This window comes from Biomphalaria glabrata, chromosome 15 (genome assembly GCF_947242115.1).
Source record: "Biomphalaria glabrata chromosome 15, xgBioGlab47.1, whole genome shotgun sequence".
Classification (NCBI taxonomy): Eukaryota; Metazoa; Mollusca; class Gastropoda; family Planorbidae; genus Biomphalaria; species Biomphalaria glabrata.
In genome coordinates this window covers 2,981,276-3,006,705 of record NC_074725.1, presented here as the reverse complement: position 1 = coordinate 3,006,705, position 25,430 = coordinate 2,981,276, and the positions used below count along the sequence as shown (strand labels likewise).

Sequence of the window (25,430 nt, the reverse complement as noted above, 5' to 3'; positions counted from 1 at the left end):
ACTAATACACTAGTTGATATAACAACTATAAGGTCATGATACTTATGCCATTCAGAAAAGAAATAAAATCACTTTTGTCATTTTCTGTATGCTACTGAGGATCCTATGGACACTGGGTCGGCCTGGTTTCTTCAAGATGAATGTGTACTATGTTTTCATGGTTAAAATAACTTATTAAATAAATATTAGAAAAAAAATGTTTTAAAATGTAATGTAATAGATTTTTTTGTAATCACTTTGATTGGCATATAATTTCAAAATAAGGGGGAACAACTCAGTGTTCCAAATGAAAGCTTTTTCTTAATGGTTATCTCTCTTTGTCAGTGTCAAAATTATTGGGGAATATTTTCGTTTACTGACTGACTGACTGACTCTCTCTCTCTCACACACACACACACACGCACGCACACACACACACACACACACACACATATACATACATACATACATACATACATATATATATATATATATATATATATATATATATATATATATATATATATATATATATATATATATATATAATTTTATTTCTAAAGCGCTGTTAAATAACAAAATGTAGGCTCAAGGTGCTGTAATAACATTGCAAACACAACTGCTAGAATGACAATTAATCTAAAAAAGTTTTAAACAGATAGGTCTTATTGTTCTTCTTAAAAGTGGTGTAGCATGTTGTCTGTCTGAGATCAATGGGGAGTGAGTTCCAAACCTTTGATCCGTGCACTGAAAAAGCCCACAGACCGTTGCTTTTGAGGGAGACACGACAGAGCATCATGGTGTCGCGCTGTGAAAACTTGCGCACAAATTGCCGAGGACAAGAAAACAACGCTGGCAGAAGAAAAGAGTCAAAGAAAAAAAAAAGCAAGGCCAATGACCTTAGCTCCAGCTGGAATAACCTGCCCCAGTGTGCAGCCGAACATTCCAGGCTCACATAGGTCTCACCAGCATGGATGCCGGCACTTGCACCCCTCAGGGTTTTGAGTAGACAAATTCTAGCCAGTTTTTTTTTGCACCCTCAAATCAATTATCTTCTTAGTAGCGAGTGAACAAGTAGTGCTTCCACTGTAGTACGGGTGTAAGGATACATTTATGTTGTAGCAGACTAGCCTAGGAATGGACCTCATTCACCAATCGTAAACAAACAACATTTAGTCACGTGATCTTATTGATAAAACAACGAAAAAAAACTGTCACGTGACAACCATCATGAATTAAACATGAGATCGTAAATTATATAGAAGAGATAGAGCACCACGTGCTAAATCTTGTTTGTTTACGATTGGTGAATGAGGTCCATTGATGGCGGCAATGTACAGTGCACCCCTTTGGATTCTGAGTAGTCAAACTTTAGCCAATTTGTTTGTACACCTTCTAATCAATTAATTTCTTCTAAGTAGAAATGTAACAATTAGTGCTTCCACTGACGTACAGTTCTAAGAATACGTTTAAATTTTTTTTCCTTTTAAACTACAAGATTTAACTTTCATAGAAACTCATTCCTTTATTATTAGTTCTTTTAGTTATGAATGCAGGTTTTGGTGGAGTTGAACATTTAGGGGCGGGCTTAATAATGTATGTGGTTATTACTCGTTATATCCAGTATATCATATTGTAACTAGATCACATTTTAACTAGATCACATTGTAACTAGATCACATTGTAACTAGATCACAGCATTGCTATAAAATGTCTTTTCACATTTAGATTCGGCAATCAGACATAATACCAATGAAGTGTTTCTTCGCCCTATTGCTTCTCCTATCTCTTGGCGGCGCCGCTGAACCGTTTGGGCTCCACACATGAACTGTTAATATTTTTTCTCCATTCCTTTCTGTCTTTTGCCTTGGGTAGAATCTCTTTCAACGACAGGCCCGCCCAGTCTTAAAATATGAACAAAGATAATGACTAAAAAAAAAGACAAAATATAAATATAACATTTTTATTCACATAAACCAAATACACCTTTCTGTCTGTTTTTTTTTACAATGAAAATGTAGTTTATGTTTAGTTGATTCGAGACGGCCTCTGATACTAAAAGTTGTAAGTCTCTGTTCACTTCGGGTCCAAAAATTGATTGTTTTTATTTGATTTGATACATTTCTCTCAGATATAATTTTGTTAGACTCAAGTTTTCCGGAATACGAGATCTGAAATTTTTGTGCAAAAGATTTCCAGAAAATTTCCAGAACCAAATTAACAGAACTGTGGTGATAGGTCATTGTGGTGGCCTGCACACACTGCGACGTCCAAGATTGTCATGTGATAGACCACGTGACGCATCCTCAGCAGGACGACAGCAGATTCCCACCGAAAATGTTCACATTTCATAGTTCAGTTGCAGTCAGTTCTTTTACGATTTCACAAAATAGAAGATGGATGTTAATATTCTACTGAAAAATAAGATCACGCTCAACTGATAACTTCAGTTCGCAACGTCAAAATAGATCAGGGGTTATCCTCCCTCATTCAGTTCCTTCTGACAATCTCATATAGAGTACTGTCAATGTTAAGTCTTTTAAATAATTCAACACAGACCGAAGCGGTTTTAAAAAAAATGAGAAAAAATATTTTATCCTCCAATCGTATCTGATACTTGCAGACCTTCAATTTGGAATGTTGAGGCCCCCGTTAGCGTCTGCCGTTAAAGGTGTCAGGGGAGTGCTGTGAAATACTGCCCGCTTTCCTTTCAGGATCTATAAGTAACTATGTCTTAGCACGGTCGTCACTTCCTGTTAAGTGTTAGAGTTAAAGAGAGCGGTGTGATCTCCCTGCCAAGCGATTTCCAACAAATATTTAGAAGAAGAAAATAATTATTCAGACAGAACAGCGCTTAGCAATAATGCGTGTAGAATCAGGAGACCCCTTCAGCACTGTAAGCAGACCTTGCACACTCTTGAATTCGGGCCTGGTATGGAGTTCTACAACTGTTGGTCAATAATATTATACATTGCTGGAAAATAAAGTTTAGTTTCTTAATAACTTTGTGTGTATAAAGCTTGATATCCCAGAAGTTAGGTTTGTTTTATGTTAGCACGACGCAGCCGTAAGATTCACTGACTATTTTGTGCTGTCTCTGCCCAGGAGTGGAACCGCGAAGCCGTGAGTGAGCCTAGATACCAGCTGGGCGGCGGCCGTCGCCCTAGCGTTGCTCTCGGTGACCAAATTTACTGGGTGCTCAGTTTTCGGGACGTCACAGAAGTGTCCAGCTGGGGATTGGAAGCTTTTGCCCTGCCCCTCCACTGCAAGGCTTCGGTCATACATTTCATCGTCCTCACTGTCGTCATCAATGTCCACATCACAGTCCTCTGGGTCATCGGTACGCTCCATGGAATCTCTGACGGACTCCTCATTACGATAGTCCGTCCAGTGATGCTTTTCGGTTTCGTGAACACAGTGCTGGCTTACAGGGGCGTGCCGTTCCAGCTCACTGATGTGGGATTCCACAGAGTGTAGGCCGCTCTCCGAAAACATTGCGTTGACGTCCCTCGGGATGTCCTCCAGTCCGGATTCGCCCATGATCTGAAGCCTAGCGTGAATCCTCTTGTGTCGCTCCAGGTTGCTCTTGTGGCTAGTAGCGTAATCACAATGGGGGCACGTGTAATCTTTCTGCCCGCTATGAACGGACAGGTGCCTCTTCAGCAGAGCTTTCCTGCAGAAGCGGCGACCGCAGAACGGGCAGGAGTAGCCGTTGTGGTGAAAGATTGTGATGTGCTCGCGGAGAGACGCCTTGGTGGCAAAGGTAACGCCGCAGCACTCCAGCTGTTTGTCGCAGGCCTGGTGCATGGTGGCCACGTGACGTTTCAGGTTGTTCCTCCTGTCGGTGACGTAGCGGCAGTGCGGGCACGGAAATAGCTTGCCCCTAAACGTATTACACACCAACATGGCCAACTCCAAGTAATTCTTCGTCAGCATCGGCTGCTTCATCTTAGTCAGCTCCCCTACAAAATGTGCCTGATTGGCAGCTTGGATCTGGGCCATGCTCAGGTATTTCAGTTCATCAGTGGCCGACAAAAGACTAGGGTAAGGGAAAAAAGGGGACATCATTCCAGTCGAGGAACCGGAAATAGCCACCCCCCCAGCTGCTGACAAGACGTTCATATTTGGAGACAAAGCTGAGATGGGTAGCCCAGGGAAGACTGGCCTGACTTGGAGTGACCCAGGGGAAGAGGTTGATGCTTCAGGGCGAGAAGATCTTCTCCCTTGATCTGGGGCACCGTATGCAGGCTTTAGAGCTGGGTGAATAAATTGACGGTCCACATCGGCCAATAGTCTCGCGTTGGGACGCTCCACCATTTGAATAGACCTGTCAAAACAAATATAAACGTAAATTAATAATAATCACTAAATATCAACACCTATAATAAAGCTTGTTTGTATTTGCGTATACTTCCAAAAACAAAACAAAAAACATAACTTTCAATATATGATACATCAAAACATTTCTCCATTTTGACTGTTTGAGATGATATAGACCAGGGGTTCTCAACCTGTGGGTCGCGGCCCCCTTGGGGGTCGATTAATGATATGCCAGGGGTCGCTAGAGACCATCGAAAAAAATGAATAGTTTTGTCTATTCTTCTATTGCTGTGTGTCTGAGCGGAGGGGGGGGGGGCTCGCGGCAGAGTGTGGGATTGAAAAGAGGGGTCGTCGAGCTTAAAAGGTTGAGAACCGCTGATATAGACGAATCTAGTTCATTGCACCATATCGGGACTCCATCGTTTGGTTCTAAATTACAGGAACGATTACTCTAATTCCATTGTGTAATATAATTTGTTTTTCTACTTTCGGTGCGAATAAAGCAAATGGTCTGATTAACTGGTGGTCCAATTATTTTGAATAGATTGTATCCAGAGGCGGACTGGGTGTTAAGATCGTCCCGGGCATGTCTATACAATCCGGCCCACAATTGTATATCATATGATGGGCATCCAATTCTAGGTCTATCGGTCCTCAAAATAATTCCGTTAAGTTTAATAATGTATCGATAACTGAAGGCATGCATACAATGAATTTTTATAAGCCTTATGTTGCTTTTTAAGTGTGTTGGCCATAAAAGGATGAATCCTACTAGTAGCACTGCCAACGGATATAGGCTATTACATTATTTCGGAAAATGTGTTCGATTAAATTAAGTATTAATCACACTGTAGAGTCCTTAAAAGATTTTTTTTTAACACAAAGCTCAGAGCACTCCCTTTTACAAGAGGATATTATAAAAGCTTTAACAATTTAATGTAACATGTTCTACAGTGGCATTAATGAGGCCCATTTGGGTACCGGCCCACCGGGCATTTGCCCAAACGCCCATATAGTCAATCCGCCCCTGGTAGTATCGAAATATATAAATTACAGGGGCTTTTTTTTTTGTTTTTTTTTTTTTAATTTAAGATTAATCTAGTCATTAAACTAGTCGTTCAAGATAGAGAAACTCTATGAATTCATTATTTTTTGTTGCATTTTCCTGAGTAGGTTCAAGCGGTTCCTTCTATGCTTAAATAAAATGATCGCTTTTAATACCGAATTCGAAGCGGAATTCTGCCACATCCGAACTGGAGACCTCGGCTTCACCCTAAGTTTATATGGCGACACTATAAGCGTTCAGGAGCGAAATTCTCTTTCAACCCCCCCCCCCCCCCCGCTTGCTTCAGGTCCCCCATTACTTATCCCATTCGATTGTAAAAATGCGAACCAAGTCCTATGACCCTATCTGTATCATCTACAGGCGCGCAGAAACGGTATATAATTATATCAGCTCTCAAGATCTAAGGGAGTGAAGGCATTCACGAAGCTTTTTCATTGAAAGCAAGGGGAGTTCACTCTGTCAGCGCAACTCTTTTGTAAGAGTCAGAGTGATGACTCTTTAATTACACAATGTCGCGCTTCTCGTAAAAAAATAAATAAAAAAGCCACAGATTTAATACAACACATCCATGCAAATGAGATCGCGCCCTTCCCTTCTTCACTGCCCCCCTCTTCTTCTGCCTAATGCAGTGGTTCTTAAACTGTTTTCCGCGGACCCACGCTAGACGACCTTAAGGAGTCCGCAAAAAGATGAAAATTGTATACAATTAAAATCCATTCTTCACTAATAGCCAGTGTCCGATCGGATAGCCTGATCTATAATCAACTCGCTACTCAATACTGCCACATATGTCTCTTACGAAATATTCTGCAAAAAACAAAAGGCAGGCGCCCCAAAGGCAGACCACGAGTTTGATGATGTGGCGGCACATCTACAACATCTACAGGATAGATCAAAATGGAAAGATGTGCTAGAGCAGGCCAGGGCCCACTGTGGGCTGTAGTGCCACTCGGATGGATGAATTACCAACTTTTCTATGACAACGCCATTTTATTGACGCAGCCAGTCAAAACAACAATGTCACCTAACATTCCTGTAATAGACCTTTGTTTTGCTCATAAATATCCAATTCCCCCCCCCCTTTTTTTTTATTAACCAATCAACGTCGTGCTTTCAATTTCTCTGATTTATCAAGCCATCCGAAGGCCAAACCTCGTTTTCAAGTTTTCAACCGACGACCCTGAGACTCCAAGACACTTCAACATCCGTCTGATTATTAATCGTGCACTGTTTATGATTAATGATAACGTTATACAGTAGTACTTCGTGTTAGTTCAATTGTGTTTTGCACGCTCATCTAAACCGTTAGATTATGGATAAATATTTGAAGCGTTAGCAGACGTCTGAAGGAGAGCTTCCAAGAAGGTAATGGAAATAGTGGCAATGAACTGATACACGACGCCGCAACAGAGGCCGCACCACGTACGGCAACATTACATATTATATGCTCCCGAATGTTTAAAATATACGATAAGATAAGATAAGATAATTTTTATTGGTCCAATCGAATGGAAATTCAGTTTGACCACAATCGACCACCTCCGCGTAACTACTGTAACAATACCACTATAGATGCAAATACGGACAACATTCACACACGAAACACATACACACCCGCAAGCAGCGCTTTATGAATTAGACCAAACAAATCCAACAGCGATCAGCCACAATGAGTCATATGTTTAAATGTGTCATTTGTTTGAATGTGTCATATATTTGAATGTGTCATTTGTTTGAATGTGTCATTTGTTTGAATGTGTCATTTGTTTGAATGTGTCATATGTTTGAATGTGTCATTTGTTTGAATGTGTCATTTGTTTGAATGTGTCATTTGTTTGAATGTGTCATTTGTTTGAATGTGTCATTTGTTTGAATGTGTCATATGTTTGAATCTGTCATTTGTTTGAATGTGTCATTTGTTTTAATCTGTCATTTGTTTTAATCTGTCATTTGTTTGAATGTGTCATTTGTTTGAATGTGTCATTTGTTTGAATGTGTCATTTGTTTGAATGTGTCATTTGTTTGAATGTGTTTTCGAACGAAAGTTTGAAACCTGCTCAACTAAAGCGTCATCTTGTAATAAATCATAATGAAAGGAAATAAAAAACAGTTGATTTCTTCAAACGTCGAGCAGACGTGTACGCGAATCAAAGAAATTTATTAGGAATGCGACAACAGAAAATGAAAAAGCTCTTAAGGCTTCGTATATTATGTCGATGCGAACAGCGCAGGGCAAAAAATGCACACAGGGTCACGGAGAGTTTGATTATGCCAGCGGCTTTAGAAATATTTGATTTGGGCAGACAAATCAGGCTTCATCGAGGTCCGCTAAAATCCTATTGTTTTATAATGAGGTCCTGGAAGTGAAAAAGTTTGAGAACCTCTAACTTAATACATAAGACATTGTCTCCTGCAAAAGAAAGTCGGCCTAAATGTACAGTGAGACATGTAAAGTTACGCTAACCAAAAACAGAGGGCTCGATGAGGTGGGAGTATAGGTTCTGGATAGGGAGTGGGCGATTGAGGTGAGATTGTAGGCTCTCGATATAGAGAGGCTATGGGGGAGAGAGGGAGTATGAGCTCTTGATTCGCGTATCATTGTTTATCTATCGCCTTCACGGTTGTTAGGGCCCTGCGCCGTATCTAGAGAAAACGATCTTAAGGTTGGTTCATTGCCGAAAAACAAGTGATTTATTGAAGAGAGAGAGAGAGAGAGAGAGAGAGAGAGAGAGAGAGAGAGAGAGAGAGAGAGAGAGAGCACAGGCGTATGATGAAGAGGGCTGGGGGTGCCGATCACCACGTCGTTCTATTGTCCAGCGCTAAAGCGCCCCCGTGACGATCGCCCTCCAAAACAATGAGGGAGGGAAAAGAAATCTAGGGAGAGCGCCCCGACGGGAGAAAAACAAATGTGCTGCATTTCTCCACAGAGGCGGAGCTGTACGGAAATTCGAGATGGGGGACGAAGAACGTCAGACGGAAATCTTTGAAATCGTTCGCGTCTTTTACTTCCAATGGATTAAATCTCTGGGGCGCCATTCAGAAGGGAAATGGAAAATACGAACACCTTCCTACTACTCCGAGGGAGAGGCTGTTAGACCAGTCTGATCATTAGCATTGTTTAAAGTTAAAATAAATTAAACTAATTTTAGATTAGGACAGGAAGAACATGGGATGTTCTGTTTATTGAAAAAAAAAAAGAAAAAGAAGCGTATAAATGGGAAAGAACTGCACATTTACAATCATAGATTTCATACTGTAGGATATATTTTCCCTATCTATGGCTGTAAATGTACAGTTCTTTCCCATATATACGTTTTTTTTTTTTTTTTAATAAAAAGAACATTCCATGTTAGTATCAATCAAAATGCTTGCGATATGGTTTTTAAATTTGTTTAGGAATTTTCAGATTTAATTGGAACAGGTGACAGAAAAAAAAATGCTGAAAAGATTGTGATTCTAATTATGACTGTGTGAGTGAAGGGGCCGATGAGATTGTGAATGCTAGCTGTTTGTTGAAGGACTGGCTATAACAAAGTTTTGTTTTTCAAGTCCAGAATCAGAACAGTTTTCTAGCGGAGAAATCAAAAAGTTACAGCTCTTAGATCCAGATTTGACAAAGCAGTGTCAAAGCACCTTTCTAGACTTGCGGTCTCAGATTATTGTGGGTTTAGTCATAAGGTTTTCTGGGGGGAATCCCCCTGGCACGCCAACAAGATAGATCACCCACATTTTTTACAATTTGAAATTGATATTCTTGTTGCCCGTGGCTCTCAGCGCAATGCTCCAATACTGCTCCTCTGTTCAATACTGCTCCAATACTGCTCCTCTGTTCAATTCTGCTCCAATGCTGCTCCTCCAATACTGCTCCAATGTTGCTCCTCTGTTCAATACTGCTCCAATGTTGCTCCTCTGTTCAATACTGCTCCAATGCTGCTCCTCTGTTCAATACTGCTCCAAATGCTGCTTCTCTGTTCAATGCTGCTCCTCTGTTCAATACTGCTCTTCTGTTCAATACTGCTCCAATGCTGCTCCTCTGTTCAATACTGCCCCAATGCTGCTCCTCTGTTCAATACTGCCCCAATGCTGCTCCTCTGTTCAATACTGCTCCAATACTGCTCCTCTGTTAATATACTGCTCCAATGCTGCTCCTCTGTTCAATACTGCTCCAATGTTGCTCCTCTGTTCAATACTGCTCCAAAGCTGCTCCTCTGTTCAATACTGCTCCAATGCTGCTTCTCTGTTCAATGCTGCTCCTCTGTTCAATACTGCTCCTCTGTTCAATACTGCTCCAATGCTGCTCCTCTGTTCAATACTGCTCCAATGCTGCTCCTCTGTTCAATACTGCTCCAAAGCTGCTCCTCTTTTCAATACTGCTCCAATGCTGCTCCTCTGTTCAATACTGAGAGCTAGTACAAGTCTGGTGTAGTCGCCAGCCAAGTTCAGTGGCGCAAAGGGGTGCTTCTTCCAAGGGTGGTTTAAGACTCATAGCAACAAACAAACAAAGCTACAGCTACTGCGAGGATATGTTTTGGTTGTTCTGTGGTGAGTGTGTGTGAATGGGAAGTGCTTGTGTGGATGTATGTAGGGTATGTGTGTGTGGCTGTGTTCTATCTGTGAGATGTGCTAGGATGCTGCCTAGCAATGTCGACTTATCCAGCTGTTCAAGCTTTGACTGACCAACTTTGACGGTGACAATTACAATGGACTAAACTGGACTAAACTAGTTTAGGGGGGATCTTAGTTTCGGCGGTGGTGCGCATGCCACAAGCCGAAAATACAAATTAGGGCACCAGTGCATTGTGATATATATATGCCTGGTCGTGCGGTTTGCACGCTGGACTGTCGTTCAGATTTATCGATGGTCCCGGGATCAAACCGTGCCCGCTCCCATCCCCCGTCGTCCTGCGGGAGGTTTGGACTAGGAAGTAATTATCTTCAACTCTGAAGGAACATCCGAAACATGTAAAACATTTTACATAAAGTTAGTAAAAGTAAAATCCCCTGACTAATGTCAGGTAAACATTACAGTTGGGTGGACTCAGAGGCGCCCAAAGATCCCGAAGTTAAAAATCCGCATGTTCGTAAAAAATGTCCCGTGTTACAGTCCCATGTAAATGTGGTAATAAAAATTACGAGTGTTTATCTGTTTTTAAATAACTGCAAGTCATAATACATTCTTTTAAAGTTAAACTATATGGGCCAAATGTTTGGAACGCGCTCCCCGTAGGGCTCGACCAGATGCATTACAGAACATGATGACCTGCCCTTGGAAACCTTAAGGACAGATACCTTGTTATATCGCTGTTTTATTTCTGTTACATTCTCGAGACGCCTTGACCTAGACTGTTACATTCTCGAGACGCCTTGACCTACACTTTTACATTCTCGAGAGGCCTTGACCTACATTTTTACATTCTCGAGACGCCTTGACCTAGACTGTTACATTCTCGAGACGCCTTGACCTACACTTTTACATTCTCGAGACGCCTTGACCTACACTTTTACATTCTCGAGACGCCTTGACCTACACTTTTACATTCTCGAGACGCCTTGGCCTAGTCTGTTACATTCTCGAGAGGCTTCGAGACTGCAATGTTTCGTTCTCGAAATGCTTTGGACCTACACTGTTACATTCTCGAGACGCCTCGAGCCTCCACTATGTTTGAGGCGCTATGTAAATGAAACGATCATTAATACACAGTAGAAACATTGAAAATGAAATTAGAAATATAGGCTTCTGTTTCTAAGATCTATGTTTTGATGATTCTAGTTGTTTATTTTAAATCAAAACGAATTTCTTGCGATTATTCTCCTACTTAATTGTGTGCCAGCCTGAGCCACAGTACACACTAGGCGTGCACCGGATATTAGTTTTTGATATTCGGCCGGAGCCGGATATTGCCGAATAGTAAAATATGATATTCGGCCGAAGTCTGAGCCGGAATACCTACTTGTCTTGACAATAGCTTGTGTTGCTGGACATTTCGCAAAACTGCTAAATAACTTACCTATATTCGTATTAATTCTTTTCCTTTTATATACCTTATTGTTTTAAACTCCGTTACTGATTAACAGTATTTATAAACACACACACACACACAAATGCCCCCCCCCCCCCAACTAAATGAGCACCCTGCACGCTAATGATCGATGCATCTAAAAGTGCAAACTTTAGATGTCTTTGTGTTTCCGTGATAATCATCCGCCCCGAGAGTGTGTGGCTGGGGTGTTCGTCCTCTTGGAGGGACTCCACTTGAAATAGAGAGGACAAAACGATGCATTTGGTAGCGCAACCGGGCGGCTTAAAGCAGCAACACTTGCCCGTCAACGCGTGCGCCCTCCCTTTTTATCTTTCTCACTAGTAAAATACATAATTCATAAGAGGCTAACAGAGGATGTACTTTTAGTATCAAGATTGTAAACATCATCAATGGGAAAAAGGAAACAACAACAGCTAAAATTAAATTCTGATGTAAATAAAAATTAAAAAAAGTGAGTTTCGTATTACGCAAACTCGTAGGGTGCACCTGCGGGTCTCAGGTTTGTCATGATTAAATATACGTAAGTAGTGATGCCTACTGAGTTTATGTTGCGATTTAAGTTTAACCACTCTACTGTTCATTAAAAAAGAGGTGTATACATTTTCGCATACAATATGTATTCATAATTTTAAAAAGCAAAGTGAACACTTAACCTTAGCTATATTATAAGAACGACCAATCCGATTGGGAAATTTAATTATCAATAGAGAATTTACTTTTTTTTTTTTAGATTGCAATTAGACAGACGGACAAACGTACAGACAGAATGACAACACAAATGTACAGCGGTTCTTAATCTTCTTACGAATTATGGTAGTAAGAGTTTAAAAAAAAAGTGCACAGCTACGTAAGGAATTAATTTCAAATTAATTTTATTATGAGAAAAAAAAATGCGCATGTTTTATTCTTCTAACATAAGAGCGCAATAATGTTTTACATACGGTACCATTGACTCTTTAACCATTTTAACAAAGAAACTACGGCTTAATGGTGCCAATTAATCTAAGTGCTAGATTTTATATTTGGGAGCCGCCTTAGACACAACGACCAATCGCCTTTACTTTTCCCAACTAATGTTTAAATAACACTGTATTCTCTCATTTCGTCTTTGAAATTCATGGATTTTAGAGTTGGAACTTTTCAAAAATTCAGAGGCTCAAAATCTCAGTCTTCAATAAGATTCGAACCTTCGGCCCACTCTGCCACCACGCAAACACCTACAATTAATGTATCGGTTCACCTTATTTTAAGGCTAATGAAATAATACATTTTTCTGGTTAATTCAGGCAGCCTATCCCCATGCCTTTTTATGTCTTCTTTCTACTTTCTATGACTAGACAGAGACACGAGTCTATTTTAAAATCTCCTTGTCAAAGGTTTAGGTTACACATAATAAGCGCATGTTACATTTATAGTCTTGGTGTTAAAGTTGCTCAAAGACTCCACACCCCACCCTCTCTTCATGTACACAACATTTTAGGCACTCGACAATAATGTGTTACAGCTGTTTCCCGTTTCAGACCTTGTTAAGGTCATCTGTTTCTTTGGTCAAAGATTAACGATCAGAGTGTCATGTGGCCATCGCAACGACCAAACGCCTTTACTTGCCCTTAGGTACCCATTACAGTTGGGTGGACTCAGGTGCGCTCCAAAATCCCGAGATTCGAACCCCAGGACACCAGGTTTGGAAGCCAAGCGCTTAACCAGTCAGCCACAGCGCCCCCTGTAGTTGTTTACATAAAACCTTATTTAAGGAGAAAATATCTTATCTGAGTTTGAAATAATAAAGTGTAGATCTAAAGACTTGCACGCCTTAATTAGATTATTTGAGTTTTTGTTTAGTAAATGTTTTATTTTGAAAAGCTTGTTGAAAGACTTTAGTAATGCTAAGACTCAGAAAGCTATAAATGCATGCTCTTTAAAAAAATCATATTTTGAAGGATTTTAGAATTAGGCCGTAGGCTATGATACTCGCCTGCTGTATTCAATTTTTTTTTTTGAAATACCAAAATCAATGAAGGAATTACAGAAGGATACAAACAATGATTCAAAGTTTAGTAAGATACAAACAATAGGTTCAAATTTAGGAAGATACAAACAATGGGTTCAAAGTTTAGGAAGATACAAACAATGTGTTCAAAGTTTAGGAAGATACAAGCAATGGGTTCAAAGTTTAGGAAGATACAAACAATGGATTCAAAGTTTAGGAAGATACAAACAATAGGTTCAAATTTAGGAAGATACAAACAATGGATTCAAAGTTTAGGAAGATACAAACAATGGGTTCAAAGTTTAGGAAGATACAAACAATGGGTTCAAAGTTTAGGAAGATACAAACAATGGGTTCAAAGTTTAGGAAGATACAAACAATGTGTTCAAAGTTTAGGAAGATACAAGCAATGGGTTCAAAGTTTAGGAAGATACAAACAATGGATTCAAAGTTTAGGAAGATACAAACAATGGGTTCAAAGTTTAGGAAGATACAAACAATGGGTTCAAAGTTTAGGAAGATACAAACAATGGGTTCAAAGTTTAGGAAGATACAAACAATGGGTTCAAAGTTTAGGAAGATACAAACAATGTGTTCAAAGTTTAGGAAGATACAAGCAATGGGTTCAAAGTTTAGGAAGATACAAACAATGGGTTCAAAGTTTAGTAGATACAAACAATGGGTTCAAAGTTTAGGAAGATACAAACAATGGATTCAAAGTTTAGAAGATACAAACAATGGATTCAAAGTTTAGGAAGATACAAACAATGGATTCAAAGTTTAGAAGATACAAACAATGGATTCAAAGTTTAGGAAGATACAAACAATGGATTCAAAGTTTAGAAGATACAAACAATGGATTTAAAGTTTAGAAAATACAAACAATGGATTTAAAGTTTAGAAAATACAAACAATGGATTCAAAGTTTAGAAGATACAAACAATGGATTCAAAGTTTAGAAGATACAAACAATGGATTCAAAGTTTAGAAGATACAAACAATGGATTCAAAGTTTAGAAAATACAAACAATGGATTCAAAGTTTAGAAACTACAAACAATGGATTCAAAGTTTAGAAGATACAAACAATGGATTCAAAGTTTAGAAGATACAAACAATGGATTCAAAGTTTAGAAGATACAAACAATGGATTCAAAGTTTAGGAAGATACAAACAATGGATTCAACGTTTAGGAAGATACAAACAATGGATTCAAAGTTTAGAAAATACAAACAATGGATTCAAAGTTTAGAAGATACAAACAATGGATTCAAAGTTTAGAAAATACAAACAATGGATTCAAAGTTTAGAAAATACAAACAATGGATTCAAAGTTTAGAAAATACAAACAATGGATTCAAAGTTTAGAAGATACAAACAATGGATTCAAAGTTTAGAAAATACAAACAATGGATTCAAAGTTTAGAAGATACAAACAATGGATTCAAAGTTTAGAAAATACAAACAATGGATTCAAAGTTTAGGAAGATTGAAAAGTTTGAGAGTAAAATGGAAGTCGGCAAAGAAGAAGGATTTGTCAAATTCATTATCAAAATCTCTCGTGTGTGTGTGTGAGAGAGAGAGAGAGAGAGAGGAGCCTCTGAGGAGGGGGGTAGATTGAGTGCAATGAAAGATAGCGTCATGCTCCTCATCTGCAGTACACATACACATTCAAAATGATAATACCGGTGGAAGTTAACCCATGACATTCAAAGGAGAAATTGGGGAAGACTACGTTATGTCAACATCAGTGTGTGAGAGGGTCCAAAGTTATGCAGAAGTCCCAAGATGACAGTGCTTCGCCATATTAGTCGATAGGGTTGAGGGTATCGAGATGAAAAGCCAATTTTGTGTTTTATTACTCTAGATCTACTACAAATTTAAATGCATGACTGATCCAAACTAATTGATACAACTACGCTTAATATAAGCTTTGTAGGTTTTTATAAAAAAAAGTATTTTTATATTATTCTTGTTTTAATTTTATTGTGGCTTTTTCACTCAACATAAGTATCTTGTTAGTTGTTTTTTTTAGATTATACTTTCATTTACACTAACACACAAGATAAAACAGGTTGACGCATTCACGTTCTGACCATATAATACCGTTGAGCAGTCTTCTTGTTTTTTCTTTTTTTTTAAAAAAAGGAAACCTCAGAATTTGCGCTATTTAATTTTAGCTTTATCATCATAGGAATCCTTGGGCCTTGGGCCTCTTTTCTTTGCCTCTTTTTGGGGCTTTATGTGCCTCTTTTATGGGCCATCTTGCCTCTTGTGTGGGCTTTTGTTTGTTTTTTTTTCTTTTTCTTTTGTATGTTTTTATTTGTAAGTTATCATAATTCACAAGTATTAAATCATAAACAATTGAAAAGTGATTAACCTAAAAATATAATAATAGTAATAGAAATATTATTTAATATCAAAGACATTTCTACCTAACCAATGAACCCACTAAAGACAGAACAATCAACACAATATCAGATATCCCTGACCCCCAACACCCTATTTCTGGAAAACCACTTGAGTATTGTACAGGTATATGAAAATCAAACTAGGTAATTCTCTACCCTAACGTCCATTATTTTTCTAAATGTCGATTCTAAGTGATTATTTTTATTTGTACGTTCTTAAAAGACTGCGTCGAGTTCAACAACTGAAAATTTGAAATTAACTAATATATATAAAAAATATTCTTGTTAAAAAATAGGTTCAGATTAAATCATTACATTTGATTTCTATTTCAATTTGTGTAACTAATAAATTTCAAGATTATTTTTTTAATCGAAAAAAAAAAAGTTTTTATAATTATTTACACTTCTTTTACCACCTGACACGTCTGCCAGTATTTTAAGTTTCAACAGCACTGCCTGGGATGGCAAAAATTCTTTAAAAAACAACTACAATTAAGCTTGAAGTGTAATTGTATTAATAAGTTTGGTTCAGTTTGTGATAGATTCTAGACTACCAATAATAAATATGTGCGATTAAAAAATATTTTAACCAATTGTTTTTTGTTTAGCGCTATTTCATGCTTTTAGCGTTCTCAATACGCTAGGATCCTGTCACTTGTCTGGACCAGTTGGAAAAACGGGAGGGGGGGGGGAAGAGAAAGAGATATCTGGGTGGATTTGTACCGTAAATGGTTTCTAAAAGGATTTAATAAAAAAAATAATAATAATTTGGGGGAGGGGTAACTTTTCAGATTTGAACTAGATGTCGCAACGCAATAATATATGAAGCCAGAGGAGTTTTTACTGTTGTCGCATTGCTATTAACTTTCTGCCGATTTGCGTATGTGTGGTATCGGAGTTGAAGAGAACTGTACGAGTTTGTCTTTAACTCTTTCTCTCCTAATTGACGATACCATCGTTGATTTGACCTCATTAAATGAAGTCAAAGTTTCATTGTATAAACTTTACTTTGTGTTATCTAAAAAGAGCATGCATTCCCCTTTAATTCTAGACCAAATACAACACTTTCTGATAACAAACGATAAAGTTATTCAAGCTTTATCATAACAGGGTAAGAAAATACTAATGAGCAAAATGAAGAATTTCGTCGGAACGTAGAAAATAATTACGGAGAGAAAGAGTTAAGTTCATTATGATTTGTTTCAAGATGACGCTTCACCTTAGCAGGTATGAAACTTTCGTTTGATAACGCATTAAAACATATGAAACATTATGACTGTTGCCTTTGATCGATAGAAATCCAAATTTTAAATATTCAGGAACATATTTAGCTTCCAGTGAAAGAGAGAATCGACTACAAATTTGTCATGAGTGTATCTATAACAGAGAAATACTCTTGTACCTTAGCGAACTGATCACTCCATATGTCCCTCAGAGAGCCCTGCGCTCAATGGACTCAACGCTACTAGTGGTGCCACGTTTCTCCCTCAAAATTTACGGCCTGCGGGCTTTCTCATTGCACGGACCAAAGGTTTGGAACTCACTCCCCATTGATCTCAGACTGACAACATGCTACACTACTTTCATGAAGAACATTAAGACCTGTCTGTTTAAAACTTTTTTTTAGATTGGTTTGTCTTTTTATCTATAGCGTATGTGTTTGTAAGGTTACTCAAGATCTGAACGAAGTGGTCGTCTCCTTTCCATTAGGACCAAAACAGAAAGATTTAAAAACTCCTTTATATCACTGTCGGTCAGAATTGTTACAAGGTCACCCTGTCGTCATCAAGAAGTTCATAGAAGTCTAATTCTTAAAGCGCTGGGTGTGAGTGTGTATGTGTTTCGTGTGTGAATGTTGTTCGTATTTGCATCTATAATGTTATTCTATAATGTTGTTGTTACAGTAGTTACGCTGAGGTTGTCAATTGTAGTCAAACTGAATTTCCATTTGATTGGATCCATACAAATTATCTTATCTTATCTTATCACAACTCATTGAGCCTACATGTTTTGTTTGTTAACAGCGCTTTAAAAAATAAAATTATTATTATATTTACGCAGTTCTGATTTACGGGGTGCGGCCTCTCTTGTGTCTCCATTCAATGTCTCTAGATTCCTTCTACTTCCAGTACATTCTCGCTTTTCTTCATATGTCTGCCTCCACTTCAAATAGTTATGCATATTCTAACGGTTTAGATGAGCTTGCGAGCAAAAAAATTAACAAACACAAAAATACCACCGAGGAACGTGACAAATGTGCACGGTTAATGACCAGACTGATGTCAGGGTCGTCGGGTAGAAACTTTCAAAATGAAGTTTGGCCTACTTCTCTGAATGGCGCGGAAAAAACTACAACAGAGAAAGTGATAGAACGATTGATTAGTTTGTAAAATAAGTACATATGATATTCATGCTTAAAAATAAAATCCTATCACAGGACTGTTGTTGGTTTTCAAGGCTGCGTAATAGAACATATTTAACAGCAGTGAGGGGTCAGTTAACTATTTTTGAAATTATCGGATCGGATAAAGCTGGGTTTTAGCGAAACAGTTATTATAATTGTATACAGTTTTCACCTTTCTGTGATATTCTCGCTGCGTCAAAAATAGTTATTAAATATTTCGTAATAGAACATATTTAACAGCAGTGAGGGGTCAGTTGATTATTATTCGTATTATTTGATTTGATAACACTGGGTTTTAGCGAAAAAAGTTATTATAATTGTATACAGTTTTAACCTTTCTGAGGTCTTCTCGCGGGCGGACCACGGGTTCCGAGATTACATGTAGATGGATTGAACAGCTGCATACAAAACATTAAGCATTTTAATATTGGTGTAAAAATGGTATATATGTGTGAAATAACAGCTTTTTAAATCAAAAGTGCGCTGTTGCTTCTGTTTTTTACAATTCCTCTTTTCAGGTTATAAACTCAGGTCAAAAAACGGCTGTAAAAATCTTCTCTTGACAGCTAATTTATATGTTTAGGAAAAGAATTACTAGCTAATTGGCCCCACTAGTTTGATCGTTATAATTTTTCAAAGTATAATAAAAAAAATAAATTTTAATTTGGCTAGAACTCTAGATCCTCTTTATTTTGAATATATTCCTACGTGTAGGTCCTGTTCACTAAAGAGCTGAAGTAATAACCAGACGTCCATGAACATTTTGCGCACCATCTTCTAAGTCTGAATCTACAGGCCTAACATGCGAATTTTATTTACTATAAGCAGATTTATACATTCGCTTAAATCTTGATTATTTTTTTTTCCGTTGGGAAAGAGAATTGGGGCGAGTAAAAAAATGTTCCTATTTTGTTACAATACCTCTTTTCAAGTCAGAACTTCGTGGAGGTTGGAGGTAACTGGACGCTGATCTCAAAAACGGCTCTAACGATTTTCCAAGAAATTTAACAGTGGATGTATAGGCCTATCGGTGAGAAATGAATTACTAGCTCATTACAAACTCTTATTTGATCATTATAAATTTTCAAGTAAAAAAATGAAATAAATGTAAACTTTGGCTAGAGATCTAGATCTAGGATTCTAGGTCTAGATCCAACATCTGTGTTGAAAGGACTAACGCGTTCTTGAAAGGACTATCGCTTTCGGGAATTTCCGATTGTAAGGCATTATTGATTCAAAAGTTTATTAAATTAATGTTCAGTAAAATTTTGCGCATTGTCTTCTAAGTCTAGATCTAAATACTTTTCACTGGAATTTTATAAAGTGTACTAGATCTCCACATTCATTTAACCAGGAGGCTTCCTTGTGGAGAAGGGGGAAGGGGACAGAATAAAAAAAAATGTTCCAGTGTTTTGTATCTAACATTCATTCATTTTTAGGTGGATAGTAGTTACTCCGTATATCGGGGTGTGTGCAAATTAAAGTCTAAGAATATTGTGTGTACCGTCTTGTAAGTCTGATCTAAGATAAGTTAGCCTTTATATGAATATAATTATAATTTTATAAACTATGAATAGATTTATACATTCGCTTAACCAGAATTTTTTTTTGGTGGGGGGGGGGGGAGTTAGAGTCGGGGTAGACATTTGTGTTTAAATCTAGCATTCATTAGTTATTAAAGAGCAAAATAATCGCTCTTACAAAAGTTGGTCAGCTGTATAAAGGAGAAATAGCCTTTTTTTTTTAAAGTATTTTTGTATATTATACTTGTTTTTGTCGATGGTAATTTTTCAGTTCCTGCTGTAACGTATTGACTCACACTATCGTCCTAGACGGACACAAAACATTTCCAATCCTTTATTTTGACAAGTTTTCATTGTTCTCTCGAGCGGATATTTCGCACATACACTCTTGCTGCGTAACAACGCATTGATCAGATAGATCACTTCATTAACTATTGAATTACAGTTGATACCTGACAGTCTGGCAGTGACGGGACCAGGTCGGTGTGGTATGTGTGGTATCACCAAAACATCGGACTGTAAAAGTGCCGAAATGTTAGCTGTACGTCACAAAATTTGACCGTATATGTCAAGAAATTCTATTTTGATGTTATAAAATATTATAAAGTATTATATTATATTATTATCTTATCTTATCTTATATATACAGACGTTACTTCAAAAAAGAAGATGATTACGTCCTACGCGTCATGCATTTAGTCATGCATATTAACCAATGACTTAAATTCTGCCAAGTCATTGGTTTTCCTGGCTAGCTCAGGCAACCCATTCCATGCTTTAATAGCACTAGGGAAGAAAGAGTATTTTACAAATTCGTCCTAGCATATGGGACGATTATATATATATATATATATATATTATAAGATATTCTCTTAGACTTTCAATGTTATAAAAGAAACAATAAACGAAAGGAAACCTTTATTGATCTATAAAATACATACTATAATGTTAGCTTTCATATACTGTTCTAGGAGAGGTGTGGTTGCTGAGTGGTAGGGCGCTTGGATTATGGAATCCTGGTGATGACTGATATGTTTTTATTTCGGGATCCTCCGGCGCCTCTGAGTCCACCCAGCTCTAATGGGTACTTACATTAGTTGGGGAAAAGTAGAAGCGGTTGGTCGTTGTGCTGGCCACATGACACCCTCGTAGGCCACAGAAACAGATGACCTATTCATCATCTGCCCTATAGACCACAAGGTCTGAAAAGGGAACTTTACTTTTTTTATACTGTAATAAATTACAAATTAAGCCTACCAGCATGCTAAACAAATATACGCTACATACATCATAGCTGCGATGTTTGCATAAATGTTTAATGACATTTTGAATGTCCTACTAAAGAGCCTCCCGTGTTTGTTACTATTAATAGTGACTAGTTTTAAAAGTGGTTTATTTTTATGAAAAAAACTGCTTGCATAAGTGATTTAAAAAACTACATTTTTCGCTTTCGGAAAAGAAAAAAGTAGCCGTTGCATCAGAACTTTGAATGAACTAAAATATTATGATATCGGATTATTACTATCTTTTCTAGTTTACGAGATTTAAACGAGAAGGACGGACTGACAGACATTCCACACAAAACTAATAGCGTCTTTTCCCCTTACGGGGCCGCAAAAAAAACCAAAAAAACAGTCACACCAGAAGAAATAAATTTTGGGTTTGAAAAGTTCCTACATCAAGAAATCCTAAGTTTTAAGGTAAAGAAAGAAACATTATATTTACTAAATATACAGCATTTTTATCTTATCTTATCTTATAGATTATAGACGTTACTTCAAAAGAGATGATATAATTACGTCCTACGCATTTCATGAGAATCTAGTCGTGCATGTTAATCTGTGACTTACACTCTGCTAAGTCATTGGTTTACGGGCTGTTTCAGACTGTTCCTACATGATACACTATAACTTATTTAACTTGTGAGAATATTCCGACCAAAAGTCGTAATATTTATATTTTAGATCTATTCAAAAGTATATACTATTATTTCTCTTTTTTTTTTTAATTTATTTTATTCTAATGCATCTTTTATTGCAAAGGATATTACTTCTGAGGCCGTGTGAACTCATTACGAACAATATCAATGTCAAAAACTTAATTTCATTTTTAATTTTGAGATCTTTAGGGCGCCTCTGAGCGGCACCTTCGACATAGGTCACGGAGGTCACCCTCTGAGTCCACCCAGCTCTAATAGTTTCCTGACACTAGTTGGGAAAAGTAAAGGCGGTTGGTCGTTATGCTGGCCACATGAAACCCTCGTTAACAGTGGGGCCACTGAAACAGATGACCTGTACATCATCTGCCCTATAGATTGCAAGGTCTGAAAGGGGAACTTCTTCTTTTTAATTTAATTTGAAGATGATCAAATAGTTTTCACTGTATGGACAAATAGCTGGTGATTTGTTTTGTCCAACTCCTAAGGAAAACGCCATATTGAATCTCAAAATACCTAAACACGATTTTTGTTTTTAAAAATGTAATTTCAGTTATTAATCGAGTGATGTAAAGGTTTAATTTATGAATTGATAAATGTGAAAAAAATAATTACAGAAAATTAGGACGAAAAAAAATAAATGTCAATCTGTCAATGTTCAATTAGAAACACACACACACAAAATATTTTTCTCATCAATTTGACTACCTTTAATTAGGGCAATGACTAATCATTCCTACTAATGCCTCTCTCTTATAGTAACCCTTATATAATATACATATGAACCCCCCCCCCCCCCCATAAGGCAATGACATTCTGAAGTTGGGTTAATTTTATTTTATTGTAAATTTTTGTTAAATAAAAATATATACACTAGGCTGTATTGTACAAAAAAAAAAAGATGTAATTTCTGCAAGCTATGTCTGTATTATAGACTTTATAGTTAGGCCGATCTCCGTATGGTGCGCCGATTGCAGACCGCGTCTTACCGATTCAATTTTTAAAATTTGTATTACATAAATCTGTTATCCATCTGGTTAACATATTGTAGAATATAAAGGAAACCTATGCTTTAGCAGTGTCTGTAGTAATAACAGTAAATTATATTTCAAAGTAGTAAATAACCTTGTTCATCTCATGGTACACTTACACATTTACACCAACTATATCATTATTATATATGTAATATATAATATATTAATACATATATTTGTATGTATGTGTGTATATATTAAACATATAAAATACATCAATGACTAAGAAGCTCACCCGAGATGTACTGATGACAACATCCTATAATCCCTGCCACTCATTGATTCACAGGATCGTAGCTTGAAGCAGCTTTGCTTATCTTATCACAGAAACGACGGGTCTATCTTGCTAGTACCAGTCTATACTTTTTTTTTGTTCACAAATACCTTTATTGTTATTGTTGTTTAAAATACTTAGTGGACACTTCTTGTGTGTTTTTTAAGATTTATTAGACTGTATCTAAGAAGATAATATGTGTCTTTATTTTTAATTAGCGATATTTCAAAGCGTCACTTTTGACGCCAAACTCTTTCGTATTAATCCTAAATAATCCTGCTTACTTAAATCAGAACGTTACTCGAATTCGTCAAAATGATTAAGTTATTAATCTTTATTTAGCACTTGGAACAAGTTACACGAACCAAAGATAAAATGAGTAGATAATCTCAGCAAAGTGCCAGAGAAATTATTACAGAGAGTTATCTTCCCTTAGCTTGCAGTCAACAGGTTCCCAAAGCCAGTGTGTGCCCTTTGGATGAGAGGCTAAGACCTCGAAATAAAACTCCACGGAAAAGACAAGAGACAGCAAACCCCCTTCCATTCAAGGCGTTAATCTCGGCTCTGTTTTGATTGTCCTTCACCTCTCCCCACATTGTCTTTCCTCTTAGGGCGCTTCTCCTCCTTCCAAACGACGCCCCCGATTTGTCACAGAGGCCAGTAATTTCAGCTCGCGCTCAAAGCGATGGGCGGGGCCCAGAGGCCGTCGGGGACAATAAGGGCGTGACCAGTAGCACGTGACTCAGAAACTCGATACTGTGATTGGCAGCTGAAATTCATATAGATCTGGAACTGGAACGCAGTTGTTATTTTTTTTTATGCAACGAATTAGAGATTCAGAATATAATCCCAGAAGATATCACTGGAGATCATGGAAGGGAAACATTTCAAAGTAAACAAAAGTACACAAAGTTGTAGAACTAGATCTGTACTATTTCAGTTACATAACATTAAAAAAGAACCAAATATCTTATATAGTGACACAACAACACATTAAATGCTAAAATGTGTCACTCTTAAGATTCTAAAGACGGATTTAAGACATTTGGGGAAACAAGCAAAAATAAAAAAAAAATACTTTAATAAAAAACAAAAGCTTATAAAAGGGAAAGAACTGCATATTTACAGTCACATATCTTAATACTGTAGGATTCATTTCTTTTTTCTATGTTAAGCAAAATTATTTAATTACGATTAATTATTGAATTAATTGGTTACTTTTTTTTGATTGATTCATGTTTTGTAGGGGACAGTGAGTAGTGTTCCAAAGTTTTAAAGTGATCCCAGAACTGGAAGTGTGAGAAATAACTTGTACCAAATTTGCACCAGACAGACAAGCAGACAGAGCGAGTTGATAAAAGCTTTGTAAAAAAGTGGGTGATTTTTTTTTTCTCATTAAAAGCTCTTGTTTCGCTGTGACATTAAAATGCACCGCAGATTTCTGTCTATAGTGTTTCATTAGCAGAGGACTTATCAACTTAAGGTCTGTGTACGACGTGGCAACGAGCTATTGGTCTAAACTGCCCACAGGTTGTGACGTTGCAGGTCAGTGATGAGGCCTTCTAGAAAGAATGGTCTAGGGTATACCCTCTGGACTGTAAACTCGGTGGCCCCGTGTTCAAAACCCTGCCCATTGCCCCTCCCCTTCATGGTCAAGCCAGACGATAGACTGATGCCTGATTGCTACTAGGCCGATTCGAAGGTCCTGCTATGTTTCAGAATATTTTTTCTTCACTGTCTTTCTGTTCATTAACTCTTTTTCTCCTAACTGACGATACCAGCGTTGATTCTACCAGAATGTGATAAATAATTACGGAGAGAAAGAGTTAACTTGTGTAGCATAGTCCCGCTGTTATATGTTACATGCCATGTGTATTCATCAGACATTATGCAACTCCCTGCCTTTTTTTTAACCATGGGTTCACTTCTGGTAACTGCCTTGAGATGTACATGGCACTGTAGGGGAGAAACGCTGTCCTAGACCTATCAGACTACACCTAGGTACACCCCCAACTCCTGAATTTCTTTAAAGTACACACACACACAAACACACATACACACAGACTATCAACTTTCCTCCCTTCACTTTGAAGACGACATTCCCCAGTTGTCTCCCGTTGCTCGACTTATCGTCCTTTGACCAGATGCAGGCCCCTTTGGAAGTGAAAACTAAGAAAAAAAAAACGTTTTCTCGTGTTCCAGCGTTGTAGGAAAGTCTGTTTCAAAGTCTGTTTCAAAGTCTGTTTCAAAGTCTGCTTCAAAGTCTGTTTCAAAGTCTGCTTCAAAGTCTGTTTCAGAGTCTGTTTCAAAGTCTGTTTAAAGTCTGTTTTAAAGTCTGTTTCAAAGTCTGTTTCAAAGTCTGTTTTAAAGTCTATTTCAAAGTCTGTTTCAGAGTCTGTTTCAAAGTCTGTTTCAAAGTCTGTTTCATAGTCTGTTTTAAGGTCTGTTTCAAA

General features: G+C 37.5%; 1 protein-coding gene across 1 annotated transcript; it reads right to left on the bottom strand.

Annotated features, from left to right (window-relative positions):
• Positions 1-1,974: 1,974 nt before the first annotated feature.
• Positions 1,975-23,526, bottom strand: LOC106066947 (replication initiator 1-like). Its single transcript, XM_056011830.1, has 2 exons — positions 22,939-23,526; positions 1,975-4,306 (listed from the first exon to the last, which is right to left on the bottom strand). The coding sequence occupies exons 1-2, from the start codon at positions 22,980-22,982 to the stop codon at positions 3,061-3,063; spliced, it is 1,290 nt and encodes a 429-aa protein (XP_055867805.1). The 5' UTR covers positions 22,983-23,526; the 3' UTR covers positions 1,975-3,060.
• Between the last annotated feature and the right edge of the window lie 1,904 nt (positions 23,527-25,430).

Coding starts and splice junctions, on each gene's coding strand:
- LOC106066947 (XM_056011830.1), bottom strand. CDS start 22,982: ATGAGTGGCAGGGATTATAGGATGTTGTCATCAGTACATCTCGG. Junction 4,307..22,938: donor TTGTCATCAGTACATCTCGG/GTGAGCTTCTTA, acceptor TTGTTTTGACAG/GTCTATTCAAATGGTGGAGC.